Source organism: Nuphar pumila, chromosome 6 (assembly GCF_984573655.1).
Source record: "Nuphar pumila chromosome 6, dmNupPumi1.hap1.1, whole genome shotgun sequence".
Classification (NCBI taxonomy): Eukaryota; Viridiplantae; Streptophyta; class Magnoliopsida; order Nymphaeales; family Nymphaeaceae; genus Nuphar; species Nuphar pumila.
In genome coordinates, this window is record NC_143254.1 from 97,309,565 (window position 1) to 97,333,394 (window position 23,830).

Sequence of the window (23,830 nt, forward strand, 5' to 3'; positions counted from 1 at the left end):
ATGATGTCATAATTATTTTTAGCATATCAAGTTAAAATCTTATTGGAAAAACATTTCATCATATGACCAAGAGATAGTCCGGTTAGAAGTCCAAATATTTGATCAATTGGACTGCAGTGAAAGACAGTATGTAGTTAATATAAGAACAGTTGTTACGTAAGTTGCAACTTACTCGTGAAAATGACTGATAAGTTGCCACAGTGGGTCCTTGGGCATTCAAATTGATAGCATTCGTTGATGTTGCAAATCATATTGCAACAATTTGAGGAGCTTAAGACACATGAACGTTTGAATGTAACGGGCAACCTATAGTATGAGCTGTTAATGTCATGCAAAAGGATTGCATAGAAAATTTGTGAAGTTGATCTATTCGTGTTTAAAGCATGTTATGTTTACTATCTTAAAGAGAGATGCATCCATGAAATGATGGGAATACTCTATTAAATAGTTTGCATCTGTCATTCCCTGCAGCAAGTTGCATGCCCACCAAAGAATCCTATTGGAGGGCACTTCATGCAGCAAAATGCATGGCCACTCAAGAATCCCAATGAAGAGGATGGAACTGCACATGACACGTACAAAAAACAAGCGATAACCAATTGGGCTTCTGTTACCTCATCCCTTCGCTTGCCAAAATCCAGAAAACAATCATAAGTTCCCAAGATCCATCATTCCTTTGACATCATCATGTGTATTATCACATGCACCACAGAAAGTTCATAAAAAAAGATAGCACAAACTCACTAGGGTTTCTTTCTCTCTCTCTCTCTCTCTCTTAGAAGTCGTCATCTTTGGGGGAGGCTCATGTTTTAAGAAAAGAGAAGAGCCATCCATATTTTAATACCATAATTTTTTATTTTCCAGAAAAATGACAAAACCATTAATCTAACTTTGTCCCAATAGCACAATAGCACGACCTCTTACCGTCTCACCACCCAAACGCAAACCCAAAGCCCAATTTCTACCAAACCCAAACCCAAACTCTCTCTCTCTCCACACTGCGAGAACCCACCCATCGAGCCGGGTGCCTAATCGTCTCTTTCTCTCTCTATAATCAATCAATCCCCTTTCTGGAGACTAGAGATGTTTCCCTCCAATCCGAGTACCATCGTCACGTTTCAACGTCAGAACGATGAAGGAATAGCCGAAGAGGTGGAACTATGAAGTTTGGGCAAGTGGGTGTCGATCAGAAGAAGCGGGAAACGACATGGAGACGAAGATAAAGGAGGGGATGATCAAGTGCGGATTGAAAGAGGTCATGGAAGCGATGGCTTCCTCCTCGGGTGGGATTTCGGAGCAGTCGGTCTCCGGACGTACCGAGAAATCCGTGGCCAGTGGCGGGGAGAATGCGGAGGAGCCGAGGGAGGGCGGGCAAGAATCGGTGGTGGTGGAGAAACGCGGCGACTACGCCGCCGGGTGCCGCTGGACCATCGGCCAGTTTACGAAGACGAAGGCGAGGACGCTATGGAGCCGCTATTTCGAGGTGGGTGGCTACGATTGTCGATTGCTCGTCTACCCGAAAGGTGATTCTCAGGCTCTCCCTGGTTATTTCTCCATCTATCTGCAGATTACCGATCCCCGGGGTTCGTCTTCGTCGAAATGGGATTGTTTTGCTAGCTATAGATTGTGTATTGTAAATCAACACGACGATTCCAAGTCAATCCTGAGGGATTCTTGGCATAGATTCTCAAGCAAGAAAAAATCTCATGGTTGGTGTGATTTCACCCCCTCTTCCACAATCTTGGACCCTAAATCTGGTCTTCTATTGAATGACTCTGTCGTCATTACCGCCGATATCTTGGTGTTGCACGAGTCGGTATCGTTCTCGCGGGATATTGATTTCCAGGGAGTGGCTGGTCCTGTTCCTGATGTTCTTAGTGGCAAATTCACCTGGAAGGTGCACAACTTCTCTCTGTTTAAGGAGATGATCAAAGCCCAGAAAATTATGAGCCCAGTATTCCCGGCTGGAGAGTGCAATCTGCGGATTAGCGTCTATCAATCGTCGGTGAATGGAGTCGAGTATCTTTCGATGTGCTTGGAGAGTAAAGATACCGAGAAGTCGGTTATCCAAGAGAGGAGTTGTTGGTGCCTTTTTAGAATGTCTGTTTTGAACCAGAAAGCTGGTTTGAACCATATGCATCGGGATTCTTATGGTCGGTTTGCAGCAGATAACAAGAGTGGAGATAATACTAGCCTGGGATGGAATGATTATATGAAAATGTCTGATTTTATCTCTACAGACATGGGTTATCTTGTGGACGATAATGCAGTCTTTAGTGCATCATTTCATGTGATCAAAGAATCAAATAGCTTCTCGAAGAACACAGGGCAGCTTGGTGGTCGGGGTAATGCAAGAAAATCTGATGGGCACCTGGGGAAGTTCACGTGGAGGATAGAAAATTTTACAAGATTGAAGGATCTTCTGAAGAAGAGAAAAATTACAGGGCTGTGTGTGAAGAGCAGGAGGTTTCAGATTGGCAATCGAGACTGTCGTCTGATTGTTTATCCAAGAGGTAATGATTTTCACTTTTTCTCGGAATGCCTGGTAAAAGTGAGCTTGAGCTCTTCTTGGAGGCTGAGAATTTTGCAAATTGATCAGGTTGTTGTGTTCAATACTTGCATTGTGCATCTGTAAATTCTTTCTTTGAATTCTTAAGAAGTTTGACTGATCTATTCTACATTCTATCTGTTCATACATGGGAACTTTACATATCAGGACCAACCTGTTACATTGTTTGAGTTTTACGCTTATTCAAGCTTTTCTCATTAGTGGACATGATCTGGTTAGTCTGATTGTTCTTCTTTTGCTTAGAGGGAATCTGTAACTTGTCTCTTTTTGCTTGGCACCAGGGCAGTCTCAACCACCATGCCACCTTTCAGTGTTTTTAGAAGTTACAGATTCTCGTAATACATCCAATGATTGGAGTTGCTTTGTGAGCCACCGCTTATCAGTTGTTAATCAGAAAGCAGAAGAGAAATCTGTTACCAAAGAGTCTCAAAATCGTTATTCTAAGACTGCCAAAGACTGGGGATGGCGCGAATTCGTGACACTCACGAGTCTCTTTGATCAGGACTCAGGGTTTCTTGTGCAAGATACTGTTGTATTCTCTGCTGAGGTTCTTATCTTGAAAGAGACTTCCATGATGCGGGAGTTCCCTAAGCAGGAAACCAATATCAATAATGGAGGCTCCCAGACTGATGTGGTTAGAAGAAGAGGAACTTTCACATGGAAGGTGGAGAACTTCTTGTCTTTCAAGGAGATCATGGAAACCAGGAAGATCTTTAGCAAATTCTTTCAAGCTGGTGGATGTGAGCTGCGAATAGGTTTGTGGTGACACTTGGTTGGCTGTTATTTTATTGCTTTAAAGGATAAACCTGTGTATTTGTTTCCCTCTAATCATTTTTGCATAAGTTTGTTATGTCTGGGTAAATTGTCATGTGGCTGCAGTTTCTCTAGGTTCTTTGTGTTCCAATATTTGATGGCGTTGCAGGTGTTTATGAATCTTTTGATACAATATGCATATATCTAGAAAGTGATCAATCGGGGGCGAGCGATTTTGATAATAACTTTTGGGTCAGATACCGGATGGCCGTGGTTAATCAAAAGAAGTCATCAAAGACAGTATGCAAGGAGTCCTCAATCTGTACAAAGTCATGGAATAATTCCGTGCTCCAATTCATGAAGGTCTCTGATTTGTTGGAGGCTGATACTGGGTTTCTTGTACGTGACACTGTTGTCTTTGCCTGTGAAATTTTGGATTGCTGCCCATGGTTTGAGTTTGCAGATTTGGAGGTATGACCACAAGTTTTACCTATTTATTCTTCTTCCTGCCATTTATTATGATTGGTGGTTTACCACATTTTTATTGGATGGAATTTAATGTGGTTGACCACTATGAACATGCTTTGCTAAAGTATTATCAGGTAAACTGGTTTTATGCTCAAGTGCTTAGTGTTTCTCTTGTCAGGTTTTGGCTTCTGATGATGACCAAGATGCCTTATCTACTGACCCTGATGAACTTATTGACTCAGAAGACAGTGAGGGAATTAGTGGAGATGAAGAAGACATTTTTAGAAATCTGCTTGCAAGGGCTGGTGTCCACCTCACTTATGGAGATAATCCCTCACAGCCTCACGTCACATTGAGAGAGAAGCTTCTTATGGATGCTGGTGCCATAGCTGGTTTTTTGACTGGCCTTCGTGTTTACCTTTATGACCCAGTGAAAGTAAAGCGCTTACTTCTTCCTACCAAGCTACCAGGTAATGCTGGTGGCAAGAACGATGCTGTCAAAAGTGATGCAAGTTCACCCAGCCTCATGAACTTGTTGATGGGGGTTAAAGTGCTGCAGCAAGCCATTATTGACTTGCTCTTAGATATAATGGTTGAATGTTGTCAGCCTTTAGAAGGAATCAAAGGTGATGATGCTTCTGATGAGAGGTCAAAATCTGTTGGTGATAGCGTCTCAGCCGCATGTCTTGTAGAGCCTAATGTAATAAATGAGGTGATAGAGTCTATGCATTATCCTGTTCAGCAACGCTTGGATGCTGGACTAGATGAAATTAGCAATGTGCAAGCTGTGCAGAGCTCTGACATGAAAAGAACGGATTCACATGGAACCATTTCTGGGCATTCTATCTCTCCCCCAGATACGACTGCAGCTGATGCTTTGGCTGATGATGCATCAAATAAAAATTCAAAGGTAATGGCATAAAGTTCAAGTGCTTCTATAAATTGTTGTCTATACCTTTTGCATGAAGACATTAAACTGTTGTAGCACGTATATTCAGACGAAGTGGCCAGAGCAATCTGAGGAGCTTTTAGGGTTGATTGTGAATTCACTAAGAGCGCTAGATGGTGCTGTTCCTCAAGGTTGTCCAGAGCCTAGGCGAAGACCACAATCTGCTCAAAAAATTGCTCTTGTTCTTGATAAGGCACCAAAGCATCTTCAGCCGGATCTAGTTGCCCTGGTGCCTAAGTTGGTTGATTATTCAGAACATCCACTTGCTGCTTGTGCCCTGCTGGATCGCATTCAGAAACCAGATGCTGAGCCTGCACTGTGGCTGCCTGTAAGATATGTGCATATATCAAAGATATTCTCCTGCTACGAAACTGCTTATTTTCTTTTGATGAGAGCACTTGCTAAACACCCTGATGGAAAATCTGATCCTAACTCCTAAGACTGTATTCTTGGGTATTCAGGTTTTAGGTGCTCTTAGCCAGCTGGAGTTTGGTGGCGAGGTGTGGGAGAGAGTGTTATCCCAAGCACTTGAACTGTTACCAGATTCAAATGATGAGCCACTTGCAGCTGCTATTAGTTTTGTTTTTAAAGCTGCCTGCCAATGCCAACATCTGCCTCAAGCTGTACGCACAATCATGGAAATTTGATTATTCTACACACATTTCTGTTTGTGTGTGTGTGTGTGGATTATTCCTTTAGACTCTTTTCATTGCCTCCTCTTCTTCTTCTTCTTCTTCTTCTTCTTCTTCTTCTTCTTCTTCTTCTTCCTCTTGCTGCTGCTGATATATTTGATTGTCTCCGTTGTAGGTTAGAGCAATCCGTGCTAGATTGAAAAGTTTAGGTGCTGAGGTGTCACCCTGTGTCTTGGATGTTGTAAGAAAGACTATTGTTGCTTGGCCAGATGTTGCTGAAGCTATGCTGAGGGATATTGATTCTGACCCTTTTTTGGTTAGTAGTTGCATTACAGAGCCGCAGGGAATTTTTGCTTGTGGTCAACATGGGCTTACTGCTCAGCAGTTGCACATTGCAGAAGAGCAGGTTCTTGCTGCATGCCATCAAATGCCTGATGTTTTTATCTTGTTTGAAACACTATCTATGCCTAGCCTTGCTATAGAAGCATCACGGATATTTGAGAGGGCCGTTGCTCAAGGGGCAATTGGGGAGCAAGCAGTTGTTTTAGTCCTGGAAAGACGACACTCTCAGAGGTTAATAGCAAATTCCCATCCTGTGGTCAGTTGTCAGGATAAGGATATACTTGTGTCTGCCAAAGTGATCCAACCATTGCCTGAAGAGGATGATGATTTTGCCCCAGTTCTTAGCCTAGTTGAAGCTTTGGTGCCCTCTAGGAATTCTCGAGTGCAAGAATTTGTGAGGATGCTATATGCTATCATGTTCAAAATATATGATGACGAGGTTTGTCATGGAAGAATGCTAAAAGGGCTTGTTGAGCGTGCCACCAGTACTGCCGGTGAAGTTGATCTAGATCTGGAAATTCTGGTGTTCCTTGTGCATGAAGAAGGAATTGCAAGACCTGTTCTAAGCATGCTGCGTGAGGTTGCTGAACTTGCAAATGTTGATCGTGCAGCACTGTGGCATCAGTTATGTGCAAGTGAAGAGGAAAACATCCGCACACATGAAGAGAGGCAAGCTGAGATTTCTAATCTTGTTAGAGAGAAAAATATTTTATCTCAAAGGTTAAGTGAATCGGATACAGTAAACCATCGTTTCAAGGTATCATGTTTGAATTGTTGATATGGATGTTATACTACATGTTCTAAGATTGGTTAATTCTTTAATACAACATGTTAATTCTTCTTGATCATTGCAGACTGAAATGAGAGCTGAAATAGATCGCTTTGCTAAAGAAAGGAAGGACATGTCTGAGCAAATTCAGGAAGTAGAAAACCAACTAGAATGGATCAGATCAGAACGAGATGATGAAATTGCAAAGCTCTCTGCTGACAAGAAGGTCTTCCAAGACCGTCTACATGATGCAGAGACACAGCTTTCACAGTTGAAATCTCGTAAGCGGGACGAGTTAAAGGTACTTTTATGATTTTATCTATCTGAATTGTTTAAAACATGTGGATGTTGGCTTAAAAGTTTGGTTCGTCACTTCTATGCATATTTCTTTTTATATTATTAGTTCTATCTTTTCCAAATTAGATAATCCTTATTACTGTGTATGAGCAGGAATAGTAACATGTTGGTTCTCAAAATTATAGGCTTGAAATAGTTTTATTTATTTATTCGAGATTTCAATATTCATTTTTGAGATGAAGAGATGGCTTATATCTTGAAATTGAAGTGAAGGTAGAGAAAAGATTAACCCGAAATTTCAGCAAATTTCCTTGGAAATGTTCATCTGGTACACATGGTCATATCTTGTATTTTGGCCACGGTCGTGAGTGACTTTAGAGTTTAGGGGACTAGGCTTCATATATAGAAATTGATAAATGAGATTTTTCTCTTGAAGTGCTGGTGGCAGCTATACACTTGGTGGACTGCAATAATGAAGGCAAAGTATGGTTTAATGGTCTTCTGAGCAATTGGAACTTTGTGCCTGGAGAAATGGTTCTGGACTGTGGAAGAGTGGTTAGATGTTCTTCATAGGTTTAAAGAAAGCATTCATTGTGGTGGGTAAGGGTTTTATTGTCAAATTCTGGATGGACTCCTGGTTAGACCATACTCCTTTTTTCGGCAACTTTTCTTCATTGTTCAACATTTCTCCAATATAAGAATATGATGATCTCAGATTGCTACTTAGGTATTTAGTATCTGAGACATCAAGTTTAGAAGAAATTTGGCAGATTTTAAGTTTGCTAAATGGTAGGTTGCTGAGTACTCTTGAAAGATGCACTAGGGAAGAACGTGACAACATTAAATGGATTTATGCATGAAATGGTTTATTTTCAGTAAGGTCAGATTATTATTCATTGTGTGAGCCCAGTATTTTTATTTATCTCCAGATGTGATGCAGCAGAATTGATTAGTCCAGGATTGATCACATTGGCTTGGAAGTGGAGGATACTAAAAGCAACCTTTCCTATTTTGTCTTTCTTGACTGTTATTCATCTAATTTCGTTTATTTATGAGAATTTCTTTTTCTTTGCATGGCTGGGCATTTTCAATAACTTTGCTAGATCATCTGAAGGAACAAGGGTGCTCTTCCTTTTTGACACTTGCGAGAAACTTTTGATAAGTTTTAGAACCGGGCAACAAAGTGAAGATGATGAAAATTGAAGATGATTGGAATTCAATAACAACAACAAACAACAACAACTACGCCTTCATCCCAAAACAATTGGGGTCGGCGATATGAACCAAAAAAGAAAATCATTCTAGGTCTTCCACATGAATCCTTCTCCTCCAATCATTTATATCCAATGCCATGTGCTCGGTGAGGTTCAAAGCATTCATATCCTTTCCTATTATCTCCATCCAAGTCTTCTTAGGCCTACCCCGACCTCTTTTAACTAATATATTTTCCCATTTCTCCATCCTTCTAACTGGAGCATCATTAGGCCTTCGCCGAATATGTCCAAACCACCGTAAACGATTCTCTCTCATCTTATTTTCAATGGGTGCAACGCCTACCTTCTTACGTATCTCCTTGTTTTGAATCTTATCTTTTATTGTATTTTCACACATCCATCTAAGCATACACATCTCAGCTACACTCATTTTTTTAATATGATGTCTCTTGGCAGCCCAACATTCCGTACCATATAGTAAAGCGGGCCTAATTGTCGTCCTATAAAACTTTCCCTTCAACCGCAATGGCATTCTACAATCGCACAACACTCCAGTTGCACTTTTTCATTTCATCCACCCAATCTTTATCCTATGATTTACATCTCCATCAATTTCTCCATACTTTTGAATGATAGATCCCAAATATTTGAAACAATCATCCACCGATATTTCTTGTTCACCAAGCTTCACTACACTCCCATCACTACTTCATTACTTACTAAACCGACATTCCATATATTTTGTCTTACTCTTACTCAACTTAAAACCAGAGTTACCGGAAGCGCCTAGGTAAAAGGGGAAGCGCGCTTCCCCGAAGCACGCTTCGGAAGCGCGAAACGTCGTACTTCCGAAGCGTGAGGAGAAGCGTCCCCCTTTTTTGGGAAGCGCACTTCCCTTTTATGGGAAGCACATTTCCCTTTTATGGGAAACGTGTTTCCCATTTATGGGAAGCACGCTTCCCCCGTGCTTCCCCCGCGCTTCCCCCACGCTTCCCCCTCGCTTCTCCATTTTTTTCTTTTTTTTCGCTTTCGGTTCGCTTCCTAGGTCGCTTCCAAGACGGTTCAAAATTTTCTTCTAAGTAGTCCCACGCTTCCCCGCTTCCTAAAATTTTGAAAGTGCCTCGCTTCCCGTATCGTTTCCCGCTCCCGCTTCCTCGACTGGTAACTCTGCTTAAAACCTCTTGCTTCCAATGTCTGTCTCCATAATTATAATTTAGCATTAACCTCAACTCTAGACTCATCAATCAAAACAATATCATCAGCAAACAACATACACTACGGTACATTTTCTTGAATTGATATCGTAAGCTCATCCATCACTATAGCAAATAGGAAAGGGCTTAATGTAGATCCTTGATGTAACATAATCGTTATAGGAAAATTGGTTGTCACCCCTTCACAAGTGTGGACATTGGTTACTACTCCTTCGTACATATCTTTAATTATACTAATGTACTTTAGAGAAACACCTTTCTTCATCATTGTCCACTAGAGAACATCCCTAGGTACTCTATCGTATGCCTTCTCCAAATCAATAAAAACCATATGCAAATCTTTGAAATTCAATAAATTCCTGAAATTTTATATGTTAGGCAAATTATTGAGAAGTTGCAATTTCCCTAAGTTATATATGTTAAATTCAATTGCATCACCTTTACATAAAAATGTATAAATGGCAAATTACAATTTTATTATTGTTGGTATAGATTTGTCATTCTTTACAAATATGCACATGCACCATTTAGGGCTAATAACACTAACATGAAAAAACTTGCAAAAGTGTGTATTCTTTGGCAAATAACTGTTGACACACAATTATTTTTGTATAATATCAGTATTGAAACTTCAGTAAGGTGTTAAAAAGTAATCCCACACGTTGTGATCAAAGACTTGGTTACACTTCAAAAATTTCTTCTTTTTAATCTTTTCATAAATAAAATCTTTTTATATTTTTCATAAAATAATCAATTTCCATATTTTTCATAAATAATCAGTCCTTGTATTATAAAATTTTGGCATGTTATTTTCTTTTTGGACTTGTTATTCTGAAGTTTTAATTTTACAAAATTTCCATTTTATCACACTTTGAGTGCTTTTATTTGTTTTACAGTGTAACGCCCCAAAATTTCGAACTTGTAAAGCTTTCAAAATAATTGAAAGAGACTAGAAAATCTTTTATTCTTTTCAGAGTTTTTGTTTTAGTGAATAAGCGGAAAAGGTTTTTCGAAAATAAAAGACAAGTTGACAACCTTAGGCACGTTAGTGTAAAAACCTTCATTTCACAATAGATTGAATCTTCACAAAGCATTCAGAAAACCATATGCATTAAAAGAAAATAACAAGTTTATACAAAATGAAATTTTCTGAGGAAACCCTTATATAAAATGAAAAACTTCAAAATGTATCCCGAACGCGGAATGCCAATAGAAACAGTGGGATCTTGAAGCCATCTTGCAATCGCGTCATCGCCCGTCTCATAAACCTAATCATCACCTGTACCCATAAGATGGGTCAGTTTCATGAAAAACTGGTAGATGTGCATTTAATTCAATACATGGTACGCAATTCAACAAGTAATACAACAAATATGGTATAAGCAGTTATTTAACACATGATGTGCAATTCAACAATTAATACCACAAAGTTAGCATGAGCAGTTAATTAATACATGATACACAATTCAATAAATAATGTGAGCAAGATAACTTTGTTTCGATATTAACTGGCTTGCGGGTATGCACAGACGCGAAACGTAGAAACAACTGAGACTAATTCGGGGGTTTATTATGTCATGTATTTTCGATACACCCAATAGCTAACTGAGTTCGCTCCTAAGGGAACGACAAATAACCAAGAGAGAATTTCTCAAAGGTCATTCGTTCAAGGGATGCATCCAACTTCTACAGAAGTCCATGGGGTCTACCACCTAGGATAAATTTTGGTAGCCCTGTCCCCTAACTTCGATAACTGGGGACATCGAGTCATTTGTCAGAGGGGTGGTTGTTAACAACCTGTCCATCAGAGTTTTTGTACCATCCAATCTTCTTTCTTAACGGAAAAAAATGGGGCGAATGGGTGCGTCAGGTTTTATTTAACTGAAGACCCATTCTGCATGCTCTGGTCTTTCAAAGCAGCTCGAGCATCTTGCCTCTGAAGGCGATCCATTATGTGATTTCAACAATGTGCCATTTACACGTTTCGAGGTTGCCACAAACCTCTCATCCAATCATCGTAGTACTGACATGTCGTGTCTGTCTAAAAGAACGGCTACGATGAGAGGGGTATTGGTTTCTCAAAAGAAACCCAACATCATTTAGAAATTTCAATGTTTCGTTTATCACTATTTATGTAATTTCCTTTTTATTATTTTGTATTTGCATGCTACGAGTTTACCATAAACCTCTCATCCAAACATCGTAGTATTAATATGTCGTGCTTGTCTAAAAGTACCTCTACAATGAGAGGGGTATTGGTTTCTCAAAAGAAACCCCAACTGTATTGTTTCATAAAAGAAATGATGCAACAAATATTTAGTTTGACATGATCTAGTCTTTTTAAAACACTTGTACATTCTTGTGCAATTTGCATGATATGAGATCGGGGATCTCTCATCCATTTATTGCAGTATCAACATGTTGCACATGTCTTGCGATACTAATTGCGATAAACGGGGGTATGGGTTTCACAGCAGAACCCTACCCAAACACATGCTCATGCCCCGAACCGGGGTTATCTGAGTCATATTGGAAGCTCAAACCGAAGTTGTAAAACATTTCTCCCAAATGCGCCGACTTGGAAAAGTTTAGTTGCGATTTCGCAACTTAAAAGCGAACAAACTTTGCAATGCAAAAATACATATTTGGAAAGTTGGATTCTCGCAAGGAATCCCTTTTCTTTAAAACTCTAGCACCCATGCAAAAAATCCATATCTTTAAAAAAGAGCAAATGGGAAACAGGTAAAAAGAATATGCACTTGCATGTCGTAAGCAGTACATGTATTACATAATATGGCCTATGCTCATTGCAGCGCGATGACAAGAATATAAGCAAATAAGTGCGTAAGTAGTGCACATGGTACGAAACCATACCCCGACTAAATAAATGCGCAAGCAGTGCACAAAGTACGAAACCGTACTCCAGCTAAACAAATGCGAAAACAATAGCCTATGCACTAAAGCACGACGACAAAGTAAATGACAGAAAACAATAAATGCGAAAACAATAGTTTGTGCGCTAAAGCGCGGTGGCAAAGTAAATGACAAAAAACAGTAAATGCAAAAGCAGTAGCCTGTGCACTAAAGCGCGATGTCAAAGTAAATGACATAAAGAAAAGAACAAGAATCACAAAACTGTGTCCTTGAGTTAAAACACACACACACATACATATATATATATATATATATATATATATATATATTATTTTTGTTTAAATGTTAAATGCTTAATTTAGTTCGTCCATTGTCCTTTGCGCAACTTTCCCCTACCTCAAAGATGGCCGGCCTCGCAAACGATTCCGAGTGTAGGTCTTTAAAGGCTTATTCCTTGCTGCGCGTGCCACGTCCATTGCGCCGATGGGGGGCGCTAAAAGATATTTTATGGCTCTGTGAAAGAAATAATGCAACAATTTAAATTAAAAGAATAAGCAACATTTTATGTCGCACGAATCAAACCCAAACCCAGTTCAAGCCGAGCTCATGCCGAGAGTGAACCGAGCTGAGCTCGGTGATAGCCAAGCTCAGCTTGGCTGCGTCTAACCAGCATAAGACGTGGAGGGGCCGAGTTGGGCTCGATAAGGACCGAGCTCAACTCGGTCAAGTGGGCTGGTTAGGCCCCAACAGAGCCGGACTCAGTTGGACCCCTAACCGAGCCGGGCTCGGTTCCAACCAAAACAGGAAACAGGGGAAGGGGGTGGGCTCGACGTCGAGGCTGGCCTGGCCCTCAGGCTTGCGATAGGGTCGAGCTCTCTGCTCGGTTCTTCTGCAAAACAAAAAGGTGGGGGCTGACCCTGTCGAGGACCAGCTCGGCTGAGGGGGCTGTGGCAGGGAGTGGGCTTGGTAGTCAGGTCGAGCTACCTACTACCAGCTTGCCGAGAAAAAAAAATGCGCAGAGAAGAGATAGGGAGCAGCAATTGTTAGTCTGCTGCTGCCGAGAGGGCTCCCTAGTAGCCGAACCAAGACCGGGCCCCATCTTGGAAGGGACCGAGCCTAGGCTCGGTCCTTTAGCCAAGCGAACCGAGCTCAGCTCGGTAGGGTGGCTCAAGCATGACCCAAGATAGGTGGATCTGTCGAAGATCAGAGAGGAAGAAAACGAGGGGGACGAGAGATGAGGGGCTCCGGTGAGAGGAGACAACGGCGTCCGGCTACTGTGTTCACACAGAGGGAAAGGAGGGGAAACAAAGATGGTTGGGGGGTTGGCCCGTCTGGGTCACCTCCAGCTGAGGAGAGGGTGGTTGGGGAGGCAGAGTGACAGGAGAGAAGGGGTTTCAAGTTCTCAGGGAAGAAAACGTAGGGGGAGAGGGGACAAGGAGGTACTTGAGGGAGAAGGCTGCCAGCGGTGGGATTGGGTGAGGGAGGCGTCGCCGGCGCAGGGTGGGCTCCGACGAGGGTCCTGTCGTGCTTGTGAGTTGAGGTCGAGGGAGGGGGGGGGGGGGAATCGGGGAGAGTGAGAGGTCTCCGGCGAGTCGAGAGAGGCGGGAGACGCAGAGGGAGAGGTGGCATCGGGGAGGGGGAGACATGAGCTGAGGGCTATCGGGGAGAGCTCGGAGGTTGCCAGTGCAGGGAGTCCGACGGTCATGCAAAGGGGTTGAGGAGAGAGACTATCAGGGGGGGGTTGAAAAACTCGGATTTTACATATAGCTTTGTGCATTTCGACACATTGGGGCAAAAAATATCTTGTCTTTTATGTGAAACGGATATATCTTATTCTTGGAGATTCTATTGGACTTGAATTTTCCATTTCTGCTGGAAATTTTGTGTTTTGATTGTCCATTAAAGGGAATCCCATTGAAGAAGGGTCAGCCGAGGCTATTGTTGTCAGTTCCTTTGAGGACAAGTGCATTTCTTCTGGTCTTATCCATGTCAACAGGGTTATAGATCTAGTTTCCTTCATCATTAACTAAGCATTCTATGTATATTACTGCAGAAGAGCGGTATGGATGGTGCTTGGCCTTTGGAAGGAATCATGAAAACAATTCCTTCATGGTCGTGTGTTTGCTGAGGTCCTAATCTTTTAATGATGTAAACATATTCCTAAGATTATTGAAGTGAAGACTGCTCTGTCTTAGCAAGCATTGGAGCTGATTTGTTATTCAGTTCAAAATTAGTGAAATTTGATGGATGAAACTTGAGAGCTTGCCATTTGTAACCTTGTTCAAACTGAGATGGATTTTTTCTATGTTTTGTTGTAGCTCTTAGTAAGTTAAAGTTTATTATCTCATAAAAAAAGTTGTGCTTTTATTGTGCTTGTTCATTTAACCACAGTTTGGGGCTCCACATATTTAATCTTTGTTCTTAATCACATCTTCCGTCTTGCATGTTTTTTTCTATGTTGTTGGCTAGATTTGTAGCTCTTAGTAAGTTAAATTTGTAATCTCATAAAAAAATTATAACCCTTTTTCTTGAAATGTCTAAGTTGTGCTCTTATGGTGCTTGTTCGTTTAACCACTGTTTGGGGCTCCACATATTTAATCTTTGTCTTAAGTTAAATTTGTAATCTCATAAAAAAATTATAACCCTTTTTCTTGAAATGTCTAAGTTGTGCTCTTATGGTGCTTGTTCGTTTAACCACTGTTTGGGGCTCCACATATTTAATCTTTGTCTTAATCACATCTTCCATCTTGCATGATTAGTTTATGTTTTAGTTTTCACTAAAACTGAGTTTTATGCTTCAGAGAGTAGTGAAGGAAAAGAATGCACTGGCCGAACGACTGAAGAATGCAGAAGCGGCACGAAAAAGGTTTGATGAGGAGTTGAAGCGCTTTGCTACAGAGACAATCACAGGCGAGGAAGTAAGGCAGTCACTCGAAGATGAAGTCCGGAGGTTGACACAAACTGTTGGACAAACTAAGGGTGAAAAGAGGGAAAAGGAAGAGCAGGTTGCCAGATGTGAAGCCTACATTGATGGACTGGAATCAAAATTGAATGCCTGCCAGGTTTGCTCTCTCTCTCTCAGGTGGCAATATAATTGATTGACTATATTATCTAAGGTAATTATTATAATTTCATAGGCGGTCTTCATTTCTGAGTTAGGGTAAGGGGAATCCTCATTGGTGGAAGACTTTTGTTGATTAAAAATTAAAAATTTCTTGATTAATCCTTCTTGCAGTATGGTATCAGAACAGTTTCCAGATTTTTACCTAAAATAAGGATCAAGTTGGTTCTTTTTGTCTTTCTTCTATACAGCGCTTATCTCTTGCAAAGGCTAGAAGTAGTTAGTAGTATCACTTAGCTTGAGATTTTATATCCAGGTCCAACTGGTAATAACAGTTAGTTAATATCTGTGGAAGAAAAATATTGTTGTGGTTGTGGTGTGTCATCAATATTTGCGTTCTCATGCTAGAGAGGGAAACAGAAAGCCGTCTTTAGAGGATCCAAGTTGCTCCTTGCAAAAACAACTTAATGTTCTGTTATTATAAGCATTTAGTGTGTAATAAGCTTCATAATATCATACATCTTTTAAATCTTTGTCTATGACCGTGATTTAATAACTTGTGTGTTTTGCATACTGCCAGCATCAACATTTTTAAGATTAATGTAGTGCTCCAAACATTATTAATTTATGTAACTCCAAATGGATTTTTACTATTAGCATGCTCCAAGGGGCCACTTCTTACTATCTACGGTGTATTATTTGATGTGCACTCGAGTTCAGTCTTTTTGTACTTGATCCTCGAAATCCATTAGCTGGATTGCATAATGGCACAATATGGTTGATATGAAAACTATTGTGTTTTCAGTGCCTTCTTCAATGTGCCATATAAGAACAAGATTTGTGCCATAATCACAACTATCAATGATATTTTGAATATCATGATTTTCAAGGGACGATATTATTCCAAACAAAAAGGATATTTTCAAAATATTGCCTATTTTAAAATTATTGCATTTTTAAACATGTTGAAAGCACCTTTTGCCTAGTTCTTTTATTTATGTTTTCATTTTTAATTTTATATATTATATATTCTATTTATGCATATACTGATTTTGTCAAAGATTTTCCCAAGAAAAAAACTTGTCTCTTCACAATATCACGAGATTTTCTGTCACTGATTATTATCCATAGAATGAGATTTGTGGCTGTGATTTCTATCCTTGTTTATATAGGCTGGGCCAGTTCATGCTATACAAATTCAAGAAGATAGGGCATACACCATGAAAATAGAGAACTTAGAGAAGAGTAGGAGAGAACAAAGAAACTTCATTGTTTTGAGAACAAAGAGCTCTTCTACATAAAAGGGACGACCCCCTTTTTGGTTAACACTACAAGACAAAAACTGACTGTTGACCCTCTAACCTCCTACACAAATACAAAAGTACTCATTAAATAATACATGTACAACATTGAGAAGGTAGCACAAATAAGCACATACAAGTAGTAATACAAAAGATATATCAATGTATTACACTTCTCAACACATGAAAGCCCCTGTGTGTGTGTGTGTGTGTGTGTGTGGCTCTAATAGAGGATGACACTAAATCTTTCAATTGAGAGGAATGAAATGGGAAAAAGATAAGAGAAAGTTGCAATAGTTTTCAATCAAAGGGGACATTTACAACATCAGATAGATATTTGAGTTTACAGAGACCGATAAAAAGTAAGAACGGATGCCAATGAAGGTGTAGGAACACAGTTAAAGACAATAACACGTGAATGGCCACTTTTGGAACCTGTGATGATGACACGGGTAATGATAGTGAATTGGTGTCACAAGGATATTTCTGTGCTGATTTGTGAAAATTGTATTGGCTGAGTACTCTTTCTTGATAGCCCCTTACAGGTTGGCATCTCACTTCTGAGCCACCTATATTAATCTCATGAATGAGGCTGGTCAAAATATTGACAGCTCGACTTCAACAAACTTCTGTTTCTCGATCTTCATGTTGCCCTAAATGAGGCAATGATCTATTTGCATCATGCTTTCTCGTATTATAGAGGGATATAATCATTCAACTCTTGTAAGTTGCACATTTTTTGTCATGAAAGTATTCCTAATCCATGTAGCATTCAACTTTGCTGGCTGCATAGTTCTATGTTTGACCTCAAAATTGAAAGGTCCTGTCCTTCATATGCCATGAGCTAAGATTAGGTGGTGGATCATCTTGGTAGGATCTCCAATCCCAAGCCACATTTAAAAGGGAAAAAGAAAATGTTCCCCTTGATGTTGAAGAATCTTTTTGTGGCTTCAATATATTTTCTCCTTGTATCATGCAAAAAATTGACCCTCTTCATTAACTGAATGGGTGATTTCAGGTTTGTGAAGGTCATATATTGAATATTGGTAACTATGTATTTTAGAATGCTCACTACCTTTTTTATGGCATTATTATTTTTGAGGATTGAGAAGGAATGATCTAGACATTGGCTAGGATATAGGATTTGATCATAGCAGATATCCATGTTGGATACTATAGGAAATGGTTGTATGGTGACAGGCCAATCATGACAGCTTATGCCACAGGAGAAGATATGGTTGTTGTAGGGTACGGGATTTGATTATACAGACATTCATGTTGGAGACTCTAGGAAATGGTTGTATGTTAACAAGCCAAGCACGTCAGCATATGCTAGAGGTGAAGAGAGTTTTGGGATGTGGACCGAATGGAAAATTGTAACATTGCCTCGTTCATTTTTTTATTCTTTTAATACTCGTTAAACCAAAGTTATTTGAATGTTTCTCTGATATATGGTGTGGATAATTTTGTGATGCTACTTTTCACCTTACCCATTGCAACTTGCAAGGATGGTTCGATCAATAACTTAGTGGTAGTGTTATTTTTATTTGATATTGTCTTTGTCATCTGAATTGTTTGGTTGCCATGTCATGAATGTCATAAACTTCCATTAGGTTTTGATAGTATATGATTCTGGATATAGCTGTGGAGGGGAAGATCGGTTTATGAAATAGTTTAAGAGGCCTCTCTGGAAGTCTTCTATTTTCTTTATTGTTTTCTGTCGTGACTGCTGTGTTGACTGCCTGATTTGCCCCTGCAGCAATATATCCATACACTTGAAGCCTCATTGCACGACGAAATGTCTCGCCATGCCCCTCTTTATGGTGCAGGCTTGGAAGCTCTTTCAATGCAAGAGCTGGAGACATTATCACGCATCCATGAAGAAGGACTCCGGCAGATACATGCAATTCAACAGCGCAAGGGAGGCAGCAGTCCTCTCACAACCAGCCATTCGCTCCCTCCCCCCCTAGGTCTATATGGAACTGCCCCTCCCTTAACTGTTGAACTACCCAATGGAGCTGGAATCCACAGCAATGGGCATGTAAATGGTGGCGTAGTCAGCCCATGGTTTCCCCCCACGTAAACAGCACTGCTGTGCCTGTGCATCTCCATGTAAGTGGAAGCTTTTTCTCATTTGTCTGGCCTCTGTTTTACCAGAAGCTATGATTCATATAATTGATTTTGTGTTATGGGATTATTGTTATCTGGTAGAACTGTTGGTCCCAGCTTTGACTATCATACAGTTGAGGGCTGTCAAATAAATAAGGAAAGGAAATATATAAGTATAAATGATTGAAAAGAAACTCAGTGCTGCTTTTGCAATTGAGCTAGCAGATCATCCTTGTGTGCATTTTTCAAGTTAAAACAACAGTGCCATAATGTTTATCATTAAACAAGATGGTTGTCCTGTCTTCTTTCTGTATTTCGCTAGCTGAGATTGGGATTGATAAGGTGGTCAGAGATGTGTGGGGTTGAGATGCTTTTGGATTGACCAAGCTGGTAAGTTGAAAATGACTTGGTGTTCTAGGGTTAGGGTGTCTGCCCAAAGTACCTGGGACTCCAGGGAATTGGACCACTGTTCCACGTTCATCACCTTCATGGCTGACAGCCTCATCCGACTCCTCGCAGATTTAACAGCATTCATGTGATGCTTGCCGGTGCGTGGAACACTTTCACTGATTTCCCTCCATACTTTGATCCATCAGCTCAGACAGAGATTGTTTTCCCGGAACAGCTGGGTGGCTTCAAAGAGCAGGCCAAATTGGCTGTGGGCACATGGTGCGTGCCGACAATATGTCATACAGTCAAGATTCAGCAAGTTGGCAAATAATTCAAATCGATCACTCTGATGGCTCGTTCACCTTGCTACTCTGTGGTCTATGGGTTTCCTGTGAAAACCTGTTCATTACCCTTTTCTATATTTTTTTTCCTAAAGCAAGTGTGCAGGTTCGTGCCTTTTGTATGAAACCATTTCTTTTCCCATCTCTGAAACAAACGGGCACCTATGAAACTGGAATGTCAATGAATCGAATCTGGTTGGACATTGGATCCACCTGTTTCCATTTATCTGGAGGCAGTAAAAATCCCTTCGACAATCAATTCACCAGATGATCTACTGTTTTTACTGATCCAAAGAAAGGGGAAGAAGAAAAAATCCCTGCGTACTGCATACTGGCGATGCTGCAGACCTTGTCAAATGACTAGCATGGCCTATCCTTACTGACCTTTGAACACCCCTTCTCTTTGCGCCCATAAATTGCTTTGCTTATAATGTTCCAAACTGGGCTACCATTGCGCCAATCCCGGTTGGGTGTGGCCCACCTACTGTGGGCCCACTCAGAGTCCCAGTCCAACAGCATCAGCAAGTGCAGCAAACGATCTGCACATGCAATTGGATAATTGTGAAACATATTCAATCAGACCTGCCTGATACTGGTTCTCTCTTTCCTTGAGCACTGCAGAGAGGTGGCCCTGAACATCTGCCAGCTGACCCGAGTCCTCAGTCCAACCCAAGGTTGACGCATCAATCGTATTGACAATGCAGGCCAATGGGGTATTGTGGATCTACGCATACACGTCCACCATGTTGCACATGAGTTCGTTTGCACGGCCAAGATCTCAGTGGAATGTCCTGGTTGGTCGCTTCAAGCCATCTTGGTAGTGGACTGGTCCAAGGTAAATCCGCCATGCAGCGTGCACGTGCCTGCAAGATTGTCCCGTCAAAGGGGGGCTCCGTGTGGTTGGTAGGAGCTATCAGTGCACGTCTCCCTATGGTGGGACATTGCAGGTTCAAAACCCCAGTGGGATGTTGAAAAATAACTGGGTCTGCCTAACCCCAGCTTGCCTTTCAAAAAAGAAAAAGTTGCCTGCAAGAAGAATAGATGTATGAACTGCCATTCACCTCAGGGGTGTGTGGGATTGTGCAGCCAAAAATATGAACCTATCCTTTAAAGACAGGCCATTGTAGGCAACTATACGTGTAGCCTTGGTTGCTTAAGCACTCAGAATGTGTGGATGTGTTTGCCATGGCATCATCTGATGCTGGATATAGGTCCAATAATAACTCTTGGGAAATCCTGTGATCATCTCAATACACAATCAGGCATGAACTTGTAAAGTAGATCCAAGAAGCTAACGGATTGAGTCTGAATGGTTTGAATACTAGTTGGAGGTGCACCCCGTTTGGGCATTCATAAACCAGAAGTAGGTCCAATTAAGATCCAGGTAATTTGTGTGTGAGATGTACAAAATGTAGGGGGTTGAGCCAATTAGCCTGCATGTTCTTTTGGATCAAGCACTTAAAAATCCATTTCTTGAAATTACATCGTGCAATTTACACCATAAAAAACTTCCATGGGAAGCTGTTTTGACATTAAAATCATCCAATCAGAAACAAGTTTGCACAAATTGAACAATACCAAAAGAATCTACATGCCCAATCCTTTTGAGAAGCATGAATGTGGTGTTTTCATCATTGCGTTGAAGCTTATTTGAAGCTTGGGTGGAAACATGACCATTTTCAGCCTTATCGACGTCCAAAAAGGGAAAAGGAGATGGGCAAAAATAATTGCAAAGGTTTTTGTTAAGTCTTCAAGTTAAAATTAGCATCTCAATATTGTTGTTGTGACCAATAAGCTAGCATGAAGAAAAGCTTGGGAATCACATGACATAATATGAAAGATTAATATAAATTAGGTTCAGTCTACTTCACCATGCTTGTGGAAGTAGAAACTAACTAGACTAGAGAAAATTTACGAGGCAAGAAAGAAAAGATGGCAAGTGAATTTACATATCCTGAAATAAGTGGTAGCCTACGAGTGTGTAGTTCGCCAATCAAAGTCATCAATACAAACCCAGTCATCTAACCCTTCAATAACTGAATTTCTTTTACTATCTTCCCAGCTCAGGTTTGTACCTCTTTGAGCATCAACAGCAGTGAATCCAGCAAGGTGGACTAGTTCCTGCTGTGGATCGTGTGAATTAAATAGGTCAAGCCACGTCTCCTTTAACCTATCATGATCAAAGTCCTCAAGATCACTGAAGGAAACATCAGATCCCATTTCATTCTGCAAACTAAAACACTGAGAAGTTGGTTCATCTTCCTCAGACTTTTGGCTTGATTCATCTTCATTCTCCCAATTTGAGGTAACCACAACAGTGCCCTTCCAAACCTCCTTTTCATCAACTTCAGTTGGCTGCTCATCGGTGCTACTGCAGTTATTGATTCCTTCCACATTTAACAGCCGGCCGCCTGAAACTTGTGAGCCAGACTCGTTCTTTTGCAACTGTTGTAACAGGCCTCTAGCTTCCAGTATCTGCAAATGGAAATTTTAACCTTACTCTAAATATTGAACTAATGAAGGCACCGCATTGTGTTTCAGGCATAGAATAACAGTGCCAAAAATCACCCATTGAATCAGACAAGTTGACATTGTAGAGTACTATATGGTCTAAGGTGTAATAACCAACACAGTGTGTATATATATATATATATATATATATATATATATATATAGAGAGAGAGAGAGAGAGAGAGAGAGAGAGAGAGGTAACATCTTATCTCATGCAACTATTACTTGCAACTAAGTAGATTATGTAGTGCATCAAGTAGACCAATCCTTTACAGGATGACTATATAAGTGGTAAATCAAGACAAAAAACCAATTATAAAGACGTGAAGAAGCTCACCTGTGATGTCGATAGAAGTTCAGCTGCATGATTATCCAATCTAGAATGCAGCAGGACAAAATATATTTTCCAAAAGCATGCCTCATTCATATGCTGCGGACATAACTCCAGCCTCATAGCTGCTAGCTTTGGAACAAACCGTTCAATAGAGGCAACATGATTCTTCTGTGTAACTGTCATTATGAATTCTGCCAAGGTAGTTTATTAACATTAGCGAGAAAATATGTCAAATACCCAACAGTAAATAGCCACTGCAGAAACATATATTCAAAGTTGATGTTTCAATATTCTCCTCGGAGTTTATATTTCTTAAGGATAATGTACTCGCAAGTAGAAAGTCTCGGTTGCAGGTATTATTTAGTAATCAGACCTTGTAAATGTGCTTACCATGGTTTTTTTAGTAAGAAACATACTTTGGATTAATTGTTTTGATGCAGAAATTGTTTCTTTTTCTGTTGTAAAAATTTAGGGCATAGTAGGCTCTTTTTTAGATTCCTTTAACTTGTCTACACACCAAGATTTCTTAGGTCAAAGATAATGATGACATAGGTTGTTTTCTTAAAAGTTAGATGTTTATTTTAATTCCCACAAGAATATTGTTGATTCTGTAAAAGTCCCGAGATAACGAAATTAAAACTTCCGGGATTTATGAATTCTTCCTTTTAACAGTAATATATATGCCTCCTTGGAAGATTTTTAAACTTTTACTTGCTTGGTTGATAACTGATCTAGAAGACTATCCTTGATAGAATTCGAACATGAGACCCCTAAGTCAAGGCATAGTGCTAGTCCAACAATCCAGTTACAGCTGAAGATGCATAAATCATATAGTCACTATTTATGAACCCATGATCAATTTCTCCTCACATAGTCCCTGGCTCACAAAGAAACAGACACATGTGCCTATATAACGAGCTGTTCACTTAATACCAACATACCAACATGCCATATATAGGATGAATAAGAGAATCTGATAACTATTTGCACATACAAAATTTATGTCAAAAGGAATTGCAGAGTCCCATCAAACAATTACTAGCTACAACAGTCTTCGCATCTTAAGTAACCAACAAGCAAGATTTTCAGAAGGGTAAACGTGCAAAGAGTCCCATATTCTACCACGTTGGGCGCTCGAACATTAACATTATGTCCATATACAATTTACCAACAAAAGAACACCTCACAATTGGTGTATCTGAAATTCACTCTATGACTAAAAACACAGACAAAAGGGGGTGAAGAAAACCAACTTGCCTTCAGAATTCTCTTTGTTAGGCAGCAATGGGAACTCCAACCATGTCTCGGGGTGCACAGAAATAATGCGGGCAAACTCCAAAACCTCCTCTGAGATTAAATCCTCCCTCTCTGCTTCTCCCTCTTCCTCGCCGGCTTCCGGCGTCGTCGAAAGGCTCGACGCCAACCAGGAGATTCCGGAGAAGAGCTTCTCCCCAAGTTCCGAGAGATTTTCACGAATACCCACCATCAGATTTCCATCCTCCGCCGATTCTAAGAAGCGAGTGACGCCCCATAGTTTGTTGCCCATGGCGTCAGCGAAGTCTCTGAGGTCTTCTTTCACACCCTTGCCACCACCACTGCTTTCTGAAAGATTTTTCTCATACCCATCTTCCTTTTCTTCTTGTTCTTCCTCCTGAGGATCGAGTGTGAGAGAGTCGGCTAAGGATTTCAGAAGCCAGGCCAT

At 40.5% G+C, this 23,830-nt stretch overlaps 2 protein-coding genes across 2 annotated transcripts; one reads left to right on the forward strand and one right to left on the reverse strand.

Moving 5' to 3' along the window:
- Positions 1 to 1,062: 1,062 nt before the first annotated feature.
- LOC149835319 (uncharacterized) lies at positions 1,063 to 18,808 on the forward strand. The gene is made up of 10 exons (XM_090008384.1): positions 1,063 to 2,513; positions 2,851 to 3,324; positions 3,492 to 3,793; positions 3,969 to 4,700; positions 4,789 to 5,067; positions 5,201 to 5,362; positions 5,547 to 6,470; positions 6,568 to 6,783; positions 14,883 to 15,143; positions 18,203 to 18,808. The coding sequence occupies exons 1-10, from the start codon at positions 1,208 to 1,210 to the stop codon at positions 18,524 to 18,526; spliced, it is 4,980 nt and encodes a 1,659-aa protein (XP_089864510.1). The 5' UTR covers positions 1,063 to 1,207; the 3' UTR covers positions 18,527 to 18,808.
- Positions 18,809 to 21,054: 2,246 nt separating this feature from the next.
- Positions 21,055 to 23,830, reverse strand: LOC149835320 (uncharacterized). The gene is made up of 3 exons (XM_090009563.1): positions 23,386 to 23,830; positions 22,132 to 22,319; positions 21,055 to 21,758 (listed from the first exon to the last, which is right to left on the reverse strand). Exons 1-3 carry the CDS (start codon positions 23,828 to 23,830, stop codon positions 21,255 to 21,257), a joined length of 1,137 nt encoding a protein of 378 aa, XP_089865689.1. The 3' UTR covers positions 21,055 to 21,254.